Here is a 19,779-nt window from a genome sequence, read left to right on the forward strand (position 1 = left end):
TGAAAAGCGTCGAAGTGTCAAAGTCTCAATAGTCGATCCAACTCGATAGTCTTAGTAATATAAAATTTTTAAATTACTGTAAAATTTGATATTCAATATTATACCCTGTGCGACTCAGCAATTTCAAAAACATAAATAAAATCGTATAACTTCTGTTCTGAAAAAAAACTTCCAGTTAACTATCTATTTTTCAAATGCATTTCAAATGGAATATGATAATACAGAGTTATCGATGACAAAATTCAAAAGAAATTCGAATTTCAGTCTCAATATTTTCAAATAGTCCCATGTTTCTATCAAGAATTTTCAATAGATCAATTAACCGTAGTTTCAGTATTAATTAGTAGTAATTTTAGTATCTATTGCGAGCAACAGAGAGGCGAGACTCACGAGACGACCCGACAGACAGACAAAGACAGGTGAGACAAAGGGACTGAATGGAAAATCGAGTCATCATCGGTGACGGATAGTGACCGTCGCGCGGGATCGTCCTCCTCGTCGTTGACGGGAGGCAGAGGGTCGACGAACCAACCAATCGTGCGGGATCCTCTGCACCTGAATTCTAATGAGGTCCACCTGGGTATATATGAGAGCTTAACCTCGGCCGAAGCCACGATTTTTCTGTGGTACACCCGGTTGTCGCAGAGGTGAGTCCCGCTCAATCCACTTATTCTCTCGATCTATCGGCGCCAGGCTCTCGCGAACGAATCGCTGTCGAATAAACATTAACCCGAGAGGTGAACAGACAGAACACGACGTTTGTTGGGACGATTGTAGAATTTCATGTGTGACAAGTTCGTGCGACGTATTGATGTGTGGAATTTGAATCGAAGAGAATCTTTCAAGTTGTCTGTACTTCGTATTTCAATTGAAATTTTTTCGTTTAGTTTATTTCAGTTTCAATTTGAATCTTTTCGTTTATTTTATTTCAGTTTCAATTTGAATTCTTTCGTTTATTTTATTTTATTTTGGTTTCAATTTGAATTTTTTCGTTTATTTCATTTCAGTTTCAATTTGAATCTTTTCGTTTATTTCATTTCAGTTTCAATTTGAATCTTTTCGTTTATTTTATTTCATTTTGGTTTCAATTTGAATTTTTTTATTCATTTTATTCCATTTTCATTTCAATCTTAATTTTGTAATTTAATTTATTCCATTTTCGTTTCAATCTTAATTTTGTAATTTAATTTATTCCATTTTCGTTTCAATCTTAATTTCGTAATTTAATTTATTCCATTTTCATTTCAATCTTAATTTTGTAATTTAATTTATTCCATTTTCGTTTCAATCTTAATTTCGTAATTTAATTTATTCCATTTTCATCTCAATCTTAATTTTGTAATTCATTTCATTCCATTCTCAATTCGATCTTCAGTTTCCAATTTACTTAATTTCATTCTCATTTCATTGCTCAAGAATATTTTCACAGAAAACTCAGTGAGAAACTTCCGCCAACGATAAAGTATTCGAATTGTTCACCAAAGAAGCCGACTGATTCGTCACGAGACAATCGATGTCAATATAATCCATTGTTCCGCTGTACTCACTTTTTTCAAACTCAACATCGTTACAAACTATCGACGACCACTTCTTCGAACCAGTGCATCGTACTCGCGAAATCTCGACGAACGCATCACGCTAGATAGAATTCTGATAACATTGTTCTCAATTGTTTGCACGATAATGCGACAAACAGTTCAGGAAACCGTCGTATCATGGTCCTTGGAACGTTGCCTCCCCAGATCTAACCACTCGACGAATTCCGAAAACAATTGCGCTCGTAGACACGACTCGGAAACGTTTCTACGAAAACAATCTTCCGACTGGAACCAGTCGGGACAAACGTTGAATACGAAATCCTCGAAGAGTCAACATTTTTGACAGAGACTTGTCGACACGTCGCATATTAGTTCAACAAGAGTATCGATTTATAAAACATCATTGGCAATTTTATAATAAAGACACGAGCGAGAGGTTGAAGTTAGAATTAACCCTTTGCACTCCAGAAGTTTTTCACCGGAAACATTCAATATTTTCTAATGAGATACAGACGACATTTTCTCAGATTTAATTAAGAAATCTCACATGCATCGAGGAAGAGAACTATTTTCTTTCAATATTTCGTACATTGATGCATTATACAAAGTTTAATATTAAATATCAAAGTTCACAGTTTTGCCAAATCATTTGGTGACTCAGAGGATCCTCTGAAGCGCAAAGAGTTACTTAGTTCTGTCGTATTTAGTTAGTTAGTATTTAGAAACTGGAACGCAAAGGATTATAGTTAGTTCTGTTGTATTTAGAAACTCGGTAATTCCTTGCAGTTTTATTTCTTCGATATTTCATTCAGAAGATTCGTCAGACTTAAGATACCGGGGCTTAGATCGTCATCGAGACGAACGCGTTAGACGGAAACACGAACACAAAAGAGCTCGGTCCTGAAATGCAAATACCTAAAAGAAAAGCGAAGAATATCTCTGTCCGGTCGAATGACTCGCGACTCTGAGGATTTCTTCGAACTGTCGAGTCCTAAATTCCCGCTCGTCAAACACGACGCACGAAAACAGACGCAAACGAAGGACCGAGCCGCGAGAGCCGCCATTGATACGCATCGCGCAGACTGCAGCGAACGAACCGTTTAACCGCGCGGAAAAAAGGAAAGTCTCTGGTCCTCGCTAATTAACACTAAAACTACCAGAGGAGTCAAATGACCCATGCCTTGTCTTTTTGCAATTATTAGAAAGGTAACAATGTTTCTCTGAGAAATTATTAAAGAAATTCGTTTAGAACTACGCAAATTGAATTGTAAATCAGTTTAAGTCTGAACAGATGCACTCTTGGGGTTTCTATAGGAACTTCAAACAGCTTATTTAACTGCTCAGTGGTTTTAGCGTTAATTATTCCTATCAGCTTCAAAATCAACAACTCCTCTAATTACTATTGTTTATCCTGAATTGCAAGAATCTCTGGACAAGGTCCACGCAACGATCACTGCGTGGGCGAGGTCCCTTCGTTTCCGTTGCTTATTTTTTTCCTCGCTCCTCGGTCTTTCTTTTCTTCGTTTTCACGGTTCTCATCGTTTCACTCGGCTCGTGGCTCGAAGGTCGGCCGCATATCGGAGTCCGAGTTTCGTCAGAGGATTTTCTGCGGATTCATTTTCATAAAAACGGGATTGGCCAGCGAGCGAGCCGCGCATTATCGTTCCGATGAACCTTCGTCGTACGCCGGCCTTTGTTAATCACGCCGAGGGATAAAGTTTCCTCGTAGAAATTCGTGACCCATCGTCGTCTCGTCGTTCGTTTTATCGTGCCTCGTGCCCCTTTATTCTCAGTTTCCTCCTGAATTAACCTATGACCACACTCGAACCACTCTTACGGTATCTCCGCACGAATCTACAGAATCGATGCGTATACGAGTCGCTCGGAACGGTTAAGTCGACTGTTTGATATTCTCTGAATTTCGTACGTTCCAACGGAATAAATAATTTAGTCGTTCAAGGATTCACTCGTCTCTAGGTCAAAACATTCACAGTTTAACCCTTTGCACTCCGTTGGCTCTGCTATAGACAATTTGCAACACAGACGTGTTACATTAATCTCAAATTGGAAAATTCTTCCTGTTCGAATACGGGAAATTGACAGAACAAATTGAAAGACGTGAATCCATGTATACTTGTAATTCTCCTTTTTCGAAACGAAATTCTAGGTTCTTCAACGTTTCTCAAATCTAACTTACTAATTTCCATCGTAAATTAAGTGTTACCTGTCTAATATTAATTTTTAACCTCTACAGTAAATATAGACGCAGAATAAGTATAAAATTCAACTTTCTAAAATAATTAGAAGGTTGTTTTATCAAGCACGATTCAGACGTAAATCATCAGACAAGGGATTAAGACGCTTCAGGATAGTGCACGTCGCTTCTAGTTTGTTCTACGATGATCACGAACGTTCATTAACGTCCCGCAGATCAGTATTCACCGGAGCAACGAGAGATAGAGGGACCAGCTCGATTTTCCACACGTATCAAACGTCCTCGAGGTTCTTCCTGCTCGCGAGATCGACGCTCCGACTTTTATTCTCGCCGCGGCGGTTCGTGGATCCGATCAGGGCCATAAGGAACCGATCGATGATACACAGCCTTCCGTTTGATCAGACGTGACCGACATTCCGAGCGACCACCGAATGAACTGGCTCTATCTCGCGACCCTTATCTATCATGGACGACGATCAGATAGTGAAACCTCGCCTCGAATGTGTGCATCGCCTCTTCAAACAGATCATTTTTCTGCTGAACCGCGCTCCAGAATGTTTTTGTTTTCTAGCATTCGAACAATCGATGGTTAACGATGTCCTCTACGCTTGTGTTTTTATCGAATTCTTTCGATCTTATGGAATTTTGCGTTTCGAGCTGATCGTTTCGGAATAGCTTGAATAATCGAAGCTACTTCATTGTGTAAGGAAAGCTAAAACGATCTAGCCAGGAACTTTTGAATACTGTAGATTGAAGCTAGAATGAATCATCTTCCACTGATTTATAATTGCAATTGTAATATAGAATCACTGGCTGGATAGTCTTCGAAGTCTTAGGGTTCCATATCATTAGGGTCTTTGAAGTCGTAGAGTTCTATGAAACTGGAGTCTTCGAAGCCTGAGAGTTCTAGAAAGCTAGAGTCTTCGAAATATTAGAGTTTTAGAAAGCTAGTCTTCGAAGCCTTAGAGATCTAGAAAGCTAGAGTCTTCGAAATATTAGAGTTCTATGAAGCTAGAGTCTTCGAAGCCTTAGAGATCTAGAAAGCTAGAGTCTTCGAAATCTTAGAGATCTAGAAAGCTAGAGTTTTTGAAATTTTAGAGTTCTAGAAAGCTAGAGTCTTCGAAATTTTAGAGTTCTAGAAAGCTAGTCTTCGAAATCTAGCTAGAACAGCTAGATGACTATGTAACACGTGTGCTGTACCAAGTGATTAATAATTACTAATATCATTTGCCTTTGTTACGAACGAATATGCATTGTTACACGAAACGTTCGGAATTCTCGCGGCGGTGAACGTGCTAACGATGGAAATGGGCGAAGCAATTTGACTGGTCGATAGTTCGAATGCCCATTATTCGGGCAAAGTCGAAGTTCTCCGAGCTTCGGGGTTGCCTGGCTTTTGTATTCTCGGTGCATCCGACGGAATAGTGGTCGAGAGGATCCGATGCAGCCAGCATTTTAATTTGCGCGGCGAAAAGCCGCTGGCTCCCGGAGGCCGCGGTGTCTTCCTTTATTTTCGCGAGCCCTGGGACACACCATTATCTAGCTCTCAGACGTTTCGCACGAAGCTCTCTTCGTGAACCCAAGGACGGTCGATCATTTCCCGGCGTTCTTTGTGCGACTGCCTCTTCGTTCGATTGTCATTCCGGATTTAGTGCTGTGAAACGATTGAGCCTCCGACGCGTCGGGACTTGACCTTAAAGCCTTAGAGTAGTATCAAGCTCGAGTCCTCGAAGTTTTAAGATGAAATCAAAGGCTTAGTCTTGGAAGCGTGGAGATCTGTGAAGCTTGAGTCTTTGAAGTTTGAAGAGTTTAGTGTTGGTATTAAATGCATTTTGAAGTCTTAGAGTTCTGAGGATGGAGTCTTCGAAGGCTTAGAGTTCTAGAAAGATAGAGTGTTCATAGTCTTAGAGTTCCATATTATTAGAGTTCTAGAAAGCTAGTGTCTTCGAAGCCTGAGAGTTCTGGAAAGCTAGAGTCTTCGAAGTCTTAGAGTTCTATAAAGCTAGTCTTCGAAATCTTAGAGTTCTAGAAAGCTAGAGTCTTCGAAACCTGAGAGTTCTGGAACGCCAGAGTCTTCGAAGGCGTAGAGTTCTAGAAAGCTAGAATCTTCGAAATTTTAGAATTCTAGAAAGCTAGAGTCTTCGAAGGCTTACAGTTCTAGAAAGCTAGAGTCTTCAAAATTTTAAAGTCCCATAAAACTAGAGTCTTCGAGGATCGATACCGCCGCTCATCGAGCAATGATAACCAGCTAGTTCCTTCTTTCACTGACCAGCCGCTTTTCTTTCCCGTTATTTTCCGTGACCGAGCCGCGCCGCGCGCTCGGAAATAAGACCACCTCAAGGCAGGAAAGAAGAGTGTTCCTTGTGAAAACACTCGCCAGTGTTTATTGACACGTCACGGATGCTATTTTCCTTTCACTTAGAAAATTGCCGCTACGGCTTCATACTGTTTCTAATATTCTGCATTAATCTAACATAATATTTACATTAAATTGAAGATCCGTTTCAACCTCAACGTCGAAATATGTTCTTAACCAGATAAACATATAATACTTCGTCGTTTTAATTTCGTTTTCCATTAAAATATATCATTGGCGCATTAGTCCTCCGTTTGACGAGTACACGCATCATTCTTTGATTTTACTGCACGCAAAATGAGAGATTCCAAAGGAAATTCCACAGTTAGCAGGTTCAGTAAGACGAAAACGATACTTTGTCTTGTTAAAGTCGGAAAGAAGAACGGAGTTACGAGCTTTTTATCGTCGAATTCGCTCGGGCCGAGTGCCGGCAGGGGTGAACAGCCGCTCGTGGCCACATTTTCGTGGCAAAAAGGACGCGTAAAAAATGTCCACCGGTTTTATCGGACTGTTCCGCGTGTGCGAGCGCGTTCGTTCTCGGATTTGGTCGCCCTGCGATGGAAGGGGATGAAAGGTGCTTGAACCTGCGAAATTCTTCATTGCTTATTTTAACATGATTAAATGTTACATAGCAGTGCAAATTTCGAAATAAAATCTGTTTCTAAGCTTGCACGTAACTGTTCAGTTGAGCCAAAGTAAATAGTATTTTTCGGACCCGATTCCGTTTTTTGATCCAATAAGTCTAAAGACAAAAGGATCCTGATCTCGAGTTCAAGTGACAATAATAGATCCGAACGGAAATGAAATCAGCGGAGAAGCGTTCGGCGAAGATGATACGGTGTTTGCTTTACCGGAAACCGGTCGTAGCTGATAGCGTTCCACGACATTGATTCGACGAAATCGATCACCCACGAACCGCTAATCAGTCGCATAGATTATAAACGATCACCTAGATCCGCGTCGATAGTCGAGTTGAACAGTTGACGCCGAGTGCATCGATCTGTCTGTCATCAGTTCACTTTCTTCTGTGGCATCAATATCATTTTGGACTTGGTCGTTTTGTGGCAGTGTGTCTAACAGGTTTTGAAATCCTTTGAATGAATATATCGAAATTGGAAATTACTTTTTCAAAGAAACTCGTCTGTTTATACAGTTTCAGTGGTTTGAGAGAACGAAATTATCAGTAATCGAAATGAATAAATAATAAATAATGAATTAATAAGTAAAACTAATCAATAGTAATGAAATAAATGTATCAAACATAGAAATTGGAAGTGCCTTTTCCAAAGAAACTTTCCTTCTAAATAACATCATACATCTCCACACAAACCGAAAATCATGAATCAAAACTGCATTTAAATTCCATTTCCAGTCGCCCAAACGTCAAAGCAACGAATCACTTTGAAAATCCGACACGTCGCACGCTAACTGAATCCATTCGTTATTTCCAGCTCCAGAAATGGCATCGGGAAGGTCTCTCTTCTCATTCGCGCTGGTGTTCGCGGTGCTAGCTGGAGCGATAGGTGAGCAGAGCTCGCATTTCTGATAAGATATACCTCTCTAAGATAAATTAACCCTCTGTAGACTCGTGTAACTTTGAAGTCGCACATCAGTATATTGGCATCTTATTGGTTTATTTCATTTTGCAGGGAAAGAATCGGCCAGAATAACGTGTTACTTCAGCAACTGGGCGATCTATCGGCCGGATGTCGGCAGCTATGATGTCAACGACATCCCCGGTGACCTCTGCACGCACATCATCTATTCCTTCATCGGCGTGAGCAACGTCACCTGGGAGGTGCTGATCCTCGACCCGGAACTGGACGTCGACAAGGAGAATTTCGTGGAGTTCAACAACCTGAGGAACAAGTATCCTCATCTGAAGACCTCTGTGGCTGTCGGGGGCTGGGGCGAGGGTGGCAGGAAGTATAGCGGCCTGGTCGGGGTGAAACAGAGACGCGACACTTTCATCAGGAGCGTAGTTGGTGAGGAACATTCCAAAATTGTTGGAACTTCGCTGAGAAAATTCGGGAAATTCGCTTTTGATGGGATGACTTTGTCTAGTTGCATGCGATGAGTTTTTGGGAGAATTGCACAACTCCGAGGAATCTTCGATAATCTGAAGATTAGAAGTTCTAAGGCAAAACCTGTATACGAGCCGTTTATTTTGAAAGCCTAGAATATTTACGTTTCTATTGTCATTTGCTTGTCTCTCTTTCTGCGAAGAGTTCATGCACAAGTACAATTTCGACGGTTTCGACCTCGACTGGGAGTATCCCGGCGCAGCGGACAGAGGCGGCAGCTTCTCCGACAAGAACAACTTCTTCTACTTCGTCGAGGAGCTGAGACGCGCGTTCGACAAAGAGGGGAAGGGATGGGAGCTCACGATCGCCGTACCAATGGCGAAGTTCCGTCTCGACGAAGGGTACCACGTGCCGGAAATATGCCGGTCAGTGTCGAATTTTTCTCTCATTCTTTCATCATTTCATTTTCATTTCTTTCCCTCAATCTTGTTTTCTAATCGTCTTCGAATCTGTTTTCGTGATAACAAAATTTCAGTGTGAAATTGATGAATATCAATCTATTCAATAATGCTGATATTAATAAAAATTGTCAATGGTTTTTGCAATTGCAATGGTTTTAATAATTTCATTAAGAGGAACACGTTTTTGAACTTCAGAGTTACAATGACGTTGAATGTTTAGCCTATGTGTAAAGATTACAATTATAATTAATTCTGGTTGTAATTCTCTGATTCCATTCGTCATTCTCGAGTGAAAAATTCAACGAACCAAGAAGTTCCTTTGAATTTCTCGAAATTTCTGTCCGCAGAAACATGGACGCCATCCACGTGATGTCCTACGACCTCCGCGGCAACTGGGGCGGTTTCGCGGACGTCCACAGCCCTCTTTACCGCAGGCCGCACGACCAATGGGCGTACGAGAAGCTGAATGTCGTAAGGACTCGATTGAGATAATTAGTAAAAATTTCAAATGAAACCTCGAATATACGCTAAATAATTCTAGATACTACAATACACATATTCATTCCTAATTCTTGATTACTCAAGATCCACCTTTTCAGCGTCTATAATAACACCCCCGCTATACAGGTAAAATCTATTGAAGCTAATTGGATTTGTTCACGCAGCACGATGGCCTTCGGTTGTGGGAAGAGAAGGGCTGCCCCGCGAAGAAGCTGATCGTCGGAATACCATTGTACGGACGCACTTTCACGCTGAGCCAGAGCAACACTAATTACGAGCCTGGCACGTACATAAACAAAGAGGCTGGTGGAGGTGCACCCGGTGAATACACACAAGCCAAAGGGTTCCTCTCTTACTACGAGGTACTCCTCGATCCTCCGATCGATCTGACACTAACACTAGAACTGACAAAATGACTGCAAGTCGAAATGATTGGTATCTTAACCCTTTGAACTCTGTAGGCTCCAATATTGCACTAATTAATAGTTTTAATAATTTTATTTAAACGAATGTATCTTGTAGCTTTGAAGTTACAACGACGTTGAACGTAAACTCCCGTGTATACGAACTAAAGTTCAAGTTGATCAATTATTTAATGGCATTCGTTTTCAACAAAAAATTCAATAGATCAATTTAACCCAGTATATTGATGTGTGACTATAGAGGGTTAATTATATAATTTTCTTGCAGATCTGCACCAGACTGCAAGCTCCAGGCAGCAACTGGACCCAGAAGTTCGACGACATCGGCAAAGTGCCGTACACGTATCAAGGTACTTTCCATTTTATCTAGAATCTTCCATTATATTCGCTCTTTGCTTTGTGATTCGTGAATTTGTAATTGGCAATTATCAGGAACACAGTGGGTCGGTTATGAGAATGTGGAGAGCGTGAAGTACAAGATCGATTTCATCAAGAAGGAACAGTACGGAGGCGCGATGGTTTGGGCCGTCGACATGGACGACTTCCAAGGACTTTGCGGCGAACGCAACCCTCTGATGAACACTATTCACGAAGGGCTGAAGGGATACGTTGTGACGGACAAAGATTTTCAAACTACGCCCACGGTAAGCTGCGTTTTTCAATCAGTGGCTGAATGGTTTGTATTTGAAACTGTGTAACTTGGGCAGACTTTATCTCGACAATTGCGATTGCGATTTCTCGTCATATCGGTTTGAAAGGGTGTCATTGGTATTTCGTTAGAAAATAAAAAACTGTCGGAGTGCTAAGAGTTACTGCATCATAATTAGATTAAAAGGATGTCCTTGCTATCTGATTAGAAAATATTGAATATTTCTGATGAAAAACTTCTGGAGTGCAAAGGATGAAATCATCATGATGGATTTTTAGCCTGAATGGGCCAGGCCACCGAGCACAACCCCATCGGACGTGCGAACCACTCAGCCATCTTCGACGAAGCCTGCTGAGAGACCAACCCAGAAACCTACACCGGAACCTACTCAAAAACCGGAAACACCCTCGCCGTCGACAACGCCGAGCACCACCACCGATGACTCGAATAAATGGCAACCCACCGACGCACCGAACGGAGGCAACGATGAAAACGAGAAGATCAACTGCAAGATTGACGACAAATTCATCCCGTCCAAGAAGGACTGCAGCGTAGTAAGTAATTCGCGTGTTTGCTCGACACTGGAACTACCGGACGCGTCAAAATGGCCGACTTCAAGATCCCTCTTCCGCCATTGTTACGCTGATACAGATGCTTTCGTGAGAAATGTCAAAATAAATTCCTACATTCCTGCAAGAGCAGCAATAAGATTCCTAATTTTTATAACAAATTCTGAACTGTCTTATTGCTCGGTAATTCTATTGTTAAAACGTTTGAAACTATTGGAGTAATCAATGAGTAAATTCATTTTCGACCACGTGGCAATTTTTAGTGTTTAACACGTTGAACGAATGAATTTTCATCGAGCAAAATACACACAATAGAAAAAGTATAATATATTATATTATAAATGTTTTCAAATAATCATTTCATTGAGTGAACTACAGTAAGTCAATTTGATTAGAGGTCACTGGTGATGATTCCATGACATTCAACGTGTTAATACACCAATTTAACCAATTACATATTCAATGGTACACTCTAATGCGACGTTCCAGATCAACTTGATCATTTTTCATTCGTACATTGACACGATCTCATTTTGTTGCAGTACTACGAATGCGTTCACGGATCGCCGGTGCAATTCAAATGCCCGAAGAATCTAATTTGGAACACGGTCATCAGCATCTGCGACTGGCCGGAAAACGCGGATCGACAGGAATGCAGGCCAGCATAAGTTTCCAAGGATTTCTGTCGTTCGAAAAACTGTGCACTGAGAAAATGCTTGATGATTTAATGTTGAGCAAGTTAGAGACGATATTAGGATATTAATTGGAGACTATATCCCAGTGAATGAATGTTCGAAACGCTATTGCAATTGTTAAACGCTGTGTACACAATATTTGTTTTCTATTGTAATCGTACGGTACGTCTGTAACGCATCGATACTGACGACTTCGTTACATAAATCATTAAGTGACTGACGTATATTCTATTCTTCGCTAGGCTTTCAACAATAAACATATATTTAACGAGTAACTTAACGGAACCGTACGAATCATCGAGCCCAAGTGAAACTTGCAGTTTGTATTTTATTTTCAGGTGATCATCGAAAATATAACACCCATTGAACACTTGTAATTTACAATATTGAACGTGACAAGCTAATTACAGATCTTACTCGATTGTTTCCTAATGCACGCAAACACGCACGCATACACACGCAACACACGCGTACACACACGTTAAACCGGTATCGAATGTAGTTTCTCTTTTGTTTTTAAAACGCTACTCTCGGTATTTAAATTATACGAAGATAAAAAAGGAAAACGAAATATTACAATCACCGTGAGATATCCAATTGGCATTTTAAACGATATTAATACTGTCTTCAATTACATATTACATATAGATGTGTATGTACAGATATACACACACACGCGCGCACACACACGGTCCCCGTCTCTCATACGACGAATCAATTTCAGCATTTTCAAATTGCACCTCGCGGTTTTTTGATTAGTCGCGCGTTCGTTTCGCTCGTCGCCGACGAAACTCGAGGAGTATAAAATTTACAAAGATACAAAGCTTTCAGCACTTTTGTGATCTCGTGTAATCCTACGTGTCGTTCGGCTCTCCCGTCGGTCTTACGTGTAACCGTTATCGTTGAGAGTCCGGCGTTCTAACTACGTAAACGCAAGATGACACGGAAACCATTAAACACGCTTCAAAAGGGGATAACGCACCCTGGCGCTTCATATTGCGTTCGATCGAGAACAGTTCTGATCGTTACACGAGCGTGATACGATGAACGATCGTGTGCCGTGAGGAGTTTCAAGGATACTTTCTTCTTTTTTTCTATATCAATGAGATGTACTGTTCAAAGATGTTACCGCACGCGTATGAATATTATTCGACACATTCGATGCCAAGTCATTTGTGTATCCTTCAGGGCAATGTCATTTGTATCTTTATCGTTTATAAAAATACGTCAAATGTCTTGAGGTCAAAGTTGGTTCACCGGGGCTCACATGATACCAAAAAGATTTCTATTTTTGTGTCACTTTTTTTAAACGACAGCACAAAGGGTACGTGACATTGATAGATGTCAGATAAACTGCCATCTTCGCGAAGGGGCACTCAGAGACGTTTGAAGGTCAAGTTTAGGACGTATGAAGGTCACTCTTATACTCAGAATTTGGTACTCTATTGATCTATGGTAAAAAAGTAGGTCATTCCATTTAAAAAAATCAAGGTGACCTTGAAAACTCTAAAAAGATGATATAAAAACTGAAATTTTGTTGGTATCATGTGAGCCTCACTGAACCATTCAACTTTGTCATTAAGACATTTGATGTATCTTTAAAAACAACAAAGATGTATACATGAATGCATAATATATAATCAGCAACAAAACTATTCGTCACACACAATAAATACTCCTTAACTTGTCTGCATATTGCTAAATATTTTATTAATTCTATACCATGAATGCTTATTTCAGTAAATAGCAATATACAGTGTAATTTCCTTTCATTGCTAACTGTATATTATAAAGAACTTGCAAATTTTCATTTGTATATTGATACAAGTTATTTTCAAAAGATTCTTTATCTCAGCCCTGAATGGACATTACTATGAAGTTCTTTTGGCATACAATGTGTTAAATGTCATCTGCAATTCCATATTGTTGTGTACTGAATTTCGCACCTACATCTCCTTAGAAGGATCTCTGTCTATGCAATAAAGTAACATTATACGAAGGCACGACATTCAAGTGTTTCCATGTCCCCTTTCTTTATTCCATGCTTTCCAATCAATCCTTTCCGTACCACATACGAGTACAGTTGCATCTTTGGTATTCCACTAGATCTTACATATCAATGACAGAGATGATGAGTAATTCGAATAAATGCGATGATGGAATAAATATGCACGATATGCGCTTAGAATGATACTTTCGTGTGACGATAATCGCGTGTTACATATGACGATTATGAATTATCATTTCTAACGATGACCTCGCGAGTCAGAGCGGGTGTCGAGGACGATTCACAAAGTATAATAATATTGTCGGTATACACAAAACTATACAACTCCAAAACTCTCTTGTAACAAGGTGTAAAAAATAGTAATAGTAGATAGTACAGTGCGATCATTTCCACCAGTGTAAACAGTGGGGCTTGTGTTCTGCGATAAAGTGTAAATAGATACTGTTTCTTTTCCACACTCCTATTCAAAGTGATGATTTCAATGTTCCAATGTGCAGCAAATCCAAAGAAAACCTTGCACCATATAATCATCGTGAAACACATATTGAAACTGTTGCAGTATACGATAAAAAACAGAGTGAACGTATGCTTTGTACAGGTTTCAGTACGAGAAAACATTTTTACCTTGTTGGGCAGTAAGTTACGCAGTGTATTTAGTATCATTATAGTACAGGAATGATATCACGTTCGGTAGATTGTGATTCATTGAAATTCTTTTCGATTACTTCAAAACGAAATTAAACAATGACTCTATCAATTAATTAATGAAATGTTAGAAACAAGTTTCCATGATATGTCTCTCCTTCAAAGTATGACTCATTAGTATGAACGTTATTTGTCGATCATTGAATGCCCATACTATATCCTTATCTTTAAGTATTGGTTAACAACGAAGCTCTTCGCCAATTATTTCTATCGACATACAAAGGAACTAGAAAACATGTATACTAAGTACTTAAAAACGTTTCCCATATATACGAAATGTGAACACAGAATTTATACTCATTATTATTACATCAGGTTTCAGTAGAACAACTATAGATGTTCTATTTTAAGACAAAAAAAAAGACAGTTCAACCTATTGATTGTCCACCGTAGATCGGTATTGTTTTCCCGTCACATACATATAATAAAGGTTGCATCCTAAATGCATTTTGTCGCTACTCGCAAGCCAACTTACTGTCAAAACTGCTCAAAGCAATGGCGAATGCTTGAAGTGTGCATAGTGGGAATCTGTAGTCCATCGTAAACACGTCTTCTGCTACGCGGCCGAATTGCATAACGACGTAATCAACTGTAACATAATATGCGAGTATCAAACGTCTGTTCGCTTTCAATCTGTAAAGTACTTTGAACCAATAGTTCAATATACGAACCATCGCTGTCGTGCACGACTTGGAAATTCTTTACTGAAGCCTGCGTCACTCGCCCATGGAAATTAAGCACGTACGACTGAGTGTCATCGTTCCAGACAGGAGTCTTATTGTGTAGTTCTATTAAATTATCCATGTTTTTTGCTTTCCAACGTTCTGTAATAAAGGGCGAATATATTGACATGTTGCATGCACTAGAGAAGAATGATGTTCATTAAAAACTTGAACATACCAAGCAACGTTTCTGACTCATCCCTTGGACAAATTTCAACTCTTTTCTGATCTGACGTCATGCCAGGAATGATCACGGTCATCTTGCGTGGCCCTTTAAATCCTAAAACGTTAGTGTCGTATATTACTGCAGCCAGTTCTTGTCGTGGATTGAAGCGTTCATCTCGTTTGTCATCCTTCATTAACGAATAACCATTATCGTAAACCGTAAACTGTGTTCCCAGAAGATTGGACCTTAGCTTTCCGATGTAAGACTCTCCTGCTCTTGAAAGATCCGTGGGATCGGTCGAAATTAAATAGTTGCTTGTCGTGCTCTTTTTCCTTTTTCGACCCGCCAATAAGAAAATCTGTTAAAATGTATCAATAGCTTGTATAAGTTTCCTTTCTATATTTCAAATGGAAATAATTGTACACAGTACGTACCTTCCTTCCATAATCACGTTCTAAATGTAGGAAGTATGTAGGATATAATCCACGATCCATACCTTTCCTATCACGTGTTATTCTACACTTAAAATGCATTTTTTTGTTTGCTGGTTGCAGTACAAAATGCTCGATACTTCCTTCGACCTTGCCTTCTAATTCTGGGCTCTAATGTAATAGTATAATATTTATTTTCAACAGCATTTAGTATCAATTATCCTTAGTGAGAAGTACATTCAGTCGTCTTGCTTACCGAAGAGTTATTCTCTGTACTGATAAATGTGTTAGCACCATCCGAAGGTGCTACTCTGAGTGGAGAAGGACACGGCAGAGATTCAGAAGGGGAATGTATGTCTATTGGCGATGACTCTTCATCTGCACAATCGGCAGCTTCCATACCTTGGTAGAAGCTTCCTTCTGTACCTACATCTACTTAAAGATAATCAATTACAATGAATAAGGAATAAATGTTTCATTTGTTAAATGTTATTAGCTTACTGTACCATTTATTCTTGCTTCCATATCCTTATTCTCTGTAAATGTGCTTAACTCTGGATTTGTCTGTGATACATTAAATTGTAGTGGTCCATCATATCCTGAAATCAATGGATTATTTATTGGTTCAATGGATTTACCTTATTTACCTTTAATTCGCATGCTTTTTCTATAGTTTCTCAAAATTACCACGGAGTTCCTTATTCGGATTCATCCACTTGGTGGAATGACTTGTAAGTTGAGTACTTAATATATTAGATGCTTGAACCATTCCACCAGCACCACTTTGTCGTTTCTGTTTCATTTTCTGGGCAATCAATTGCCTCTGTAACCGATTATAGAATAATCATAGTGAAAATTGAAAAATCAAATTAACAAATTACATACATATTGCACTTCATAAATTATATACTGTATAGCATTCTTAAACATAAACCTATAAGAACAACACTTGGGTTTGTTAACAATTTAACATGAATAATAAATTCAATATTTGACCTAGTTTTAATTACGTTTATAACAAATTATGTTTGTCAGATGTTCTCTTAATCAAAAACATTATTAAAATATTCGTAATGCAAATTATTCTACACGTAACGCGTAGGTATACCAGAAAATTCGACTGCTTGTTAAAATGTTTAAAAATATACAACACACAGTTATAATCTAAAGACAGTTTGATAAATTGAAGGATGTAAAAGTATATTTGAAACAGAATCGTATCCAGTACCTGTTGTTCGAGTTTCTGTTGCCTTAAATCTAGAGATGTCATTTTGTCGATACGCGTTAACGACAACTGTCATATGCGATTGATTTTCACAGAACAATTCAACTTGTCAGAAAACCAGTTTGTTTACGCTAAACACATTTCGTCGCCTGTGGCTACCTAGGCAACCACACGACTGAAAACCCCAATACATTCTTATGGTTCGTTCACATTGAACGAATTAGCACAATGCCTGTTGAATTTACCGCCAGAGGTCTACATATATTTTTTAAAAAATACAACCTCGTTCGATAGCTATCGATAAGTGTATCAATCAGAAATGCCGCTAAAAGAAAAAAATACAAAAACAGGGAACTTAAAACGCAATTTTTGAATATTCTACGAAAATTGTTATCGGTGTTCCTCTTTCAAATTAAACTCTACAATAACGCAAAACACGCATAAGTTATGAAAAGTATATTAAGAAATTCAGAATTTGTATCCTTAATGAACGTATAAATAATTACACCTTTTAATATTTGCGTTCAGGTGTATTAATGTATTCACGTTTTAGTTTATGCAATTTTTAATATTAATTTACATTGTATCGTACGTTGTTAATCGGTGAACCGTAGCAACAATGTCTGTTTCTCGTGTAGAAGAACTGATTAATTATTTTAAGTCACATAACAAGATTAGGGAGCAACAAAGTCACTCTGCAAAAGTACACAGCGTAGGATGGAGTTGCGATGGAAAACTTTTGGCGTCAGGTTCATTTGATAAATCTGTTTGTATATTTTCCCTGGGACCGGATCGTTTGGTAAATAAACATAACCTTTATAATCAGCTTCTTCAGAATTCTCTTCATAATTGTAACATTTGATTATTTGACATGTGTATTTATTCATCTATTTATTATTAAGCAATATACTTAGTAATATTTACTTCTCATATTTAGACATATATATTATTATTTTTATAAGACGTAACAATTTTTGAGGTTATATTATAATCCAAATGAATTTATTGCAGAAGCAAGAGACAACATTCAGAGGACATGGTGGCAGTGTAGATCAGCTCTGTTGGCACGCTTTTTATCCAGAACTGTTGTCCACTGCAAGTGGAGACAAAACTGTACGTATATGGGATACGAGAACTCAGAAGTGCACTGCAAATATAAGCACTAGAGGAGAAAATATAAATATATCATGGTCTCCCGATGGTAACACAATAGCAGTAGGAAACAAAGAAGACTTGGTTACTTTCATCGATGCACGTGTAATGAAAATTCGCGCAGAAGAACAGTTCAACTTTGAAGTAAATGAAATTTCATGGAACAAGGACTCTGATACGTTTTACCTTACAAATGGACAAGGCTGTGTACATATACTTAGCTATCCAGATTTGGAGTTGTTACACGTGATCAAAGCACATCCAGGAACATGCATTTGTATAGAATTTGATCCCACTGGGAGATATTTTGCTACTGGTTCAGCTGATGCATTAGTTTCTTTGTGGGATGCAGATGAACTGTGCTGTTTAAGGACATTCTCTAGATTAGAATGGCCAGTTAGAACTATATCGTTCTCTTATGATGGACAACTTTTAGCAGCTGCATCAGAAGATCTTGTTATAGATATAGGTGAAGTGGAAACTGGAGAGAAGATTGCAGATATACCTGTAGAAGCAGCAACTTTCACAGTTGCTTGGCATCCAAAACAATATTTATTAGCATATGCATGTGATGACAAAGATACTTATGATAGGAAACGAGATGCTGGCAGTTTAAAAGTATTTGGATTTGCTAATGATTGAATAACTATTTTTAGATACACTTATTAAAATATATTATTGTATAAAAAAATGAATGATGAAATCCTTTTTTATTCTTTGAACTCTCCCTAAGGGATTTCCTGAATATTTGAGATGATAAGTGTGAGATAAAAAATAAAATTACAATTTATTTTAAAATACTTTATTGCTGTATTTTGTTATCACTTACAAATTTGTACCAATTTCTATGTACCTACTTCATTGTTGTGATACAGTTGACATGGTAACCAGAAGCATATAGTATCCATTGCTTCACTTTTGTAACCTGGAAATGATCTAGATTTAATTTTGTATAATTATTAATTTTTCTTTTTGTCTCTATCAGTACAAATAATTTATTACCTTCTCACTGTAAAGTAATGGAAACTAATTGCGAGTGTCAATATACATTGATGGTGATGAATGAAATAGTGCAAGGACAGTTGTCTGAAACTAAAGATAATTTCAATTATGTACCCAGTATTCATGAAGTGGATGAAGAAGATACCGATGAGGAATATGTTTATGACCAAGATTCAACTACTCCAAATGAGGTCCAACAAGACTTGGACCTAACAAAAACTACAACAGATGATGATTCAATATACAGTAATGAATCATTCTGTTCTGATGAATCTGAAGAAACCAATAATACATCAAGAACTTTAATTGACTCAAATTATACTCCCAAAATAACTGATCGTGACTGTGAAGAAGAAGAAGAAGAAGAAGAAGAAGAAGAAAATGAAGAGGATGAAGAAAAATGTGATAGCACAATACCGGATAGGGAAAATATAAATTCACTTTGTTGCAGAAGTTCAGCATCTGACAAAACTGTAGCATTTAAAACAGTGAAATGCAGAAGAAAAAATATGAGTTTCACAGATGAAGAGCTTAGAAAGATTGAGTGGGAGAATCAAATTCTTTTGAGAAAAATAATGGCTCAACAAAAACCAAAAGAGAAAATACTTTATGAAAATGTACCACAACCCAGAATAAGCAGTTCAGCGATTAACAGGAAGAAATTGCAAAAGAAAATTGAAAGTGAAAATATTGTATGTATAAGTATATAAATCGATGTAAGAAATATACCCAAGTGTACGGTTGTTACAAGTCGTTACGCTAATATCGTTCATGTTTTCAGTTACTTCTTCAAAGGTTACAACAAACTAAATCACGCCTTATGCACACTGCAAAAAAACCTGGATGCAGACAAACGATTTTGTAACTTTTAATAAACAAATTTTTTATATATTTTATATAAATCAGATTAGTTTTTCCATGCTTCAATGTGATAAGGT

The 19,779-nt window shown here is 38.3% G+C and overlaps 4 protein-coding genes across 6 annotated transcripts; 3 read left to right on the forward strand and 1 right to left on the reverse strand.

The window, feature by feature from the left end:
- The first annotated feature begins 442 nt into the window (after positions 1 to 442).
- Positions 443 to 11,705, forward strand: LOC116433159 (endochitinase). 2 transcript variants are annotated; one of them, XM_031990955.2, is made up of 10 exons: positions 443 to 647; positions 7,561 to 7,632; positions 7,759 to 8,094; positions 8,336 to 8,558; positions 8,942 to 9,065; positions 9,260 to 9,457; positions 9,786 to 9,867; positions 9,950 to 10,161; positions 10,445 to 10,720; positions 11,278 to 11,705. In XM_031990955.2, exons 2-10 carry the CDS (start codon positions 7,569 to 7,571, stop codon positions 11,401 to 11,403), a joined length of 1,641 nt encoding a protein of 546 aa, XP_031846815.2. In that variant the 5' UTR covers positions 443 to 647; positions 7,561 to 7,568; the 3' UTR covers positions 11,404 to 11,705. The 2 variants fall into 2 exon arrangements, with proteins under 2 accessions (XP_031846815.2, XP_031846807.2); XM_031990947.2 differs by lacking the exon at positions 443 to 647 and adding an exon at positions 7,025 to 7,189.
- A 2,877-nt stretch (positions 11,706 to 14,582) lies between these two features.
- ktub (Tub domain-containing protein ktub) lies at positions 14,583 to 16,899 on the reverse strand. Of its 2 annotated transcripts, none has more exons than XM_031991079.2 (8): positions 16,691 to 16,899; positions 16,150 to 16,285; positions 15,969 to 16,061; positions 15,719 to 15,897; positions 15,466 to 15,633; positions 15,044 to 15,389; positions 14,815 to 14,967; positions 14,583 to 14,732 (listed from the first exon to the last, which is right to left on the reverse strand). In XM_031991079.2, the coding sequence occupies exons 1-8, from the start codon at positions 16,730 to 16,732 to the stop codon at positions 14,599 to 14,601; spliced, it is 1,251 nt and encodes a 416-aa protein (XP_031846939.1). In that variant the 5' UTR covers positions 16,733 to 16,899; the 3' UTR covers positions 14,583 to 14,598. The 2 variants fall into 2 exon arrangements, with proteins under 2 accessions (XP_031846939.1, XP_031846947.1); XM_031991087.2 differs by having other exon boundaries at positions 15,719 to 15,894; positions 16,691 to 16,897.
- A 36-nt stretch (positions 16,900 to 16,935) lies between these two features.
- tex (THO complex 3 homolog tex) lies at positions 16,936 to 18,639 on the forward strand. Its single transcript, XM_031991100.2, has 2 exons — positions 16,936 to 17,486; positions 17,699 to 18,639. The coding sequence occupies exons 1-2, from the start codon at positions 17,307 to 17,309 to the stop codon at positions 18,479 to 18,481; spliced, it is 963 nt and encodes a 320-aa protein (XP_031846960.1). The 5' UTR covers positions 16,936 to 17,306; the 3' UTR covers positions 18,482 to 18,639.
- Positions 18,640 to 18,800: 161 nt separating this feature from the next.
- Positions 18,801 to 19,746, forward strand: LOC116433238 (uncharacterized). Its single transcript, XM_031991131.2, has 2 exons — positions 18,801 to 19,533; positions 19,623 to 19,746. The coding sequence occupies exons 1-2, from the start codon at positions 18,859 to 18,861 to the stop codon at positions 19,704 to 19,706; spliced, it is 759 nt and encodes a 252-aa protein (XP_031846991.2). The 5' UTR covers positions 18,801 to 18,858; the 3' UTR covers positions 19,707 to 19,746.
- The last annotated feature ends 33 nt before the right edge of the window (positions 19,747 to 19,779 follow it).

This window comes from Nomia melanderi, chromosome 10 (genome assembly GCF_051020985.1).
Source record: "Nomia melanderi isolate GNS246 chromosome 10, iyNomMela1, whole genome shotgun sequence".
Classification (NCBI taxonomy): domain Eukaryota; kingdom Metazoa; phylum Arthropoda; class Insecta; order Hymenoptera; family Halictidae; genus Nomia; species Nomia melanderi.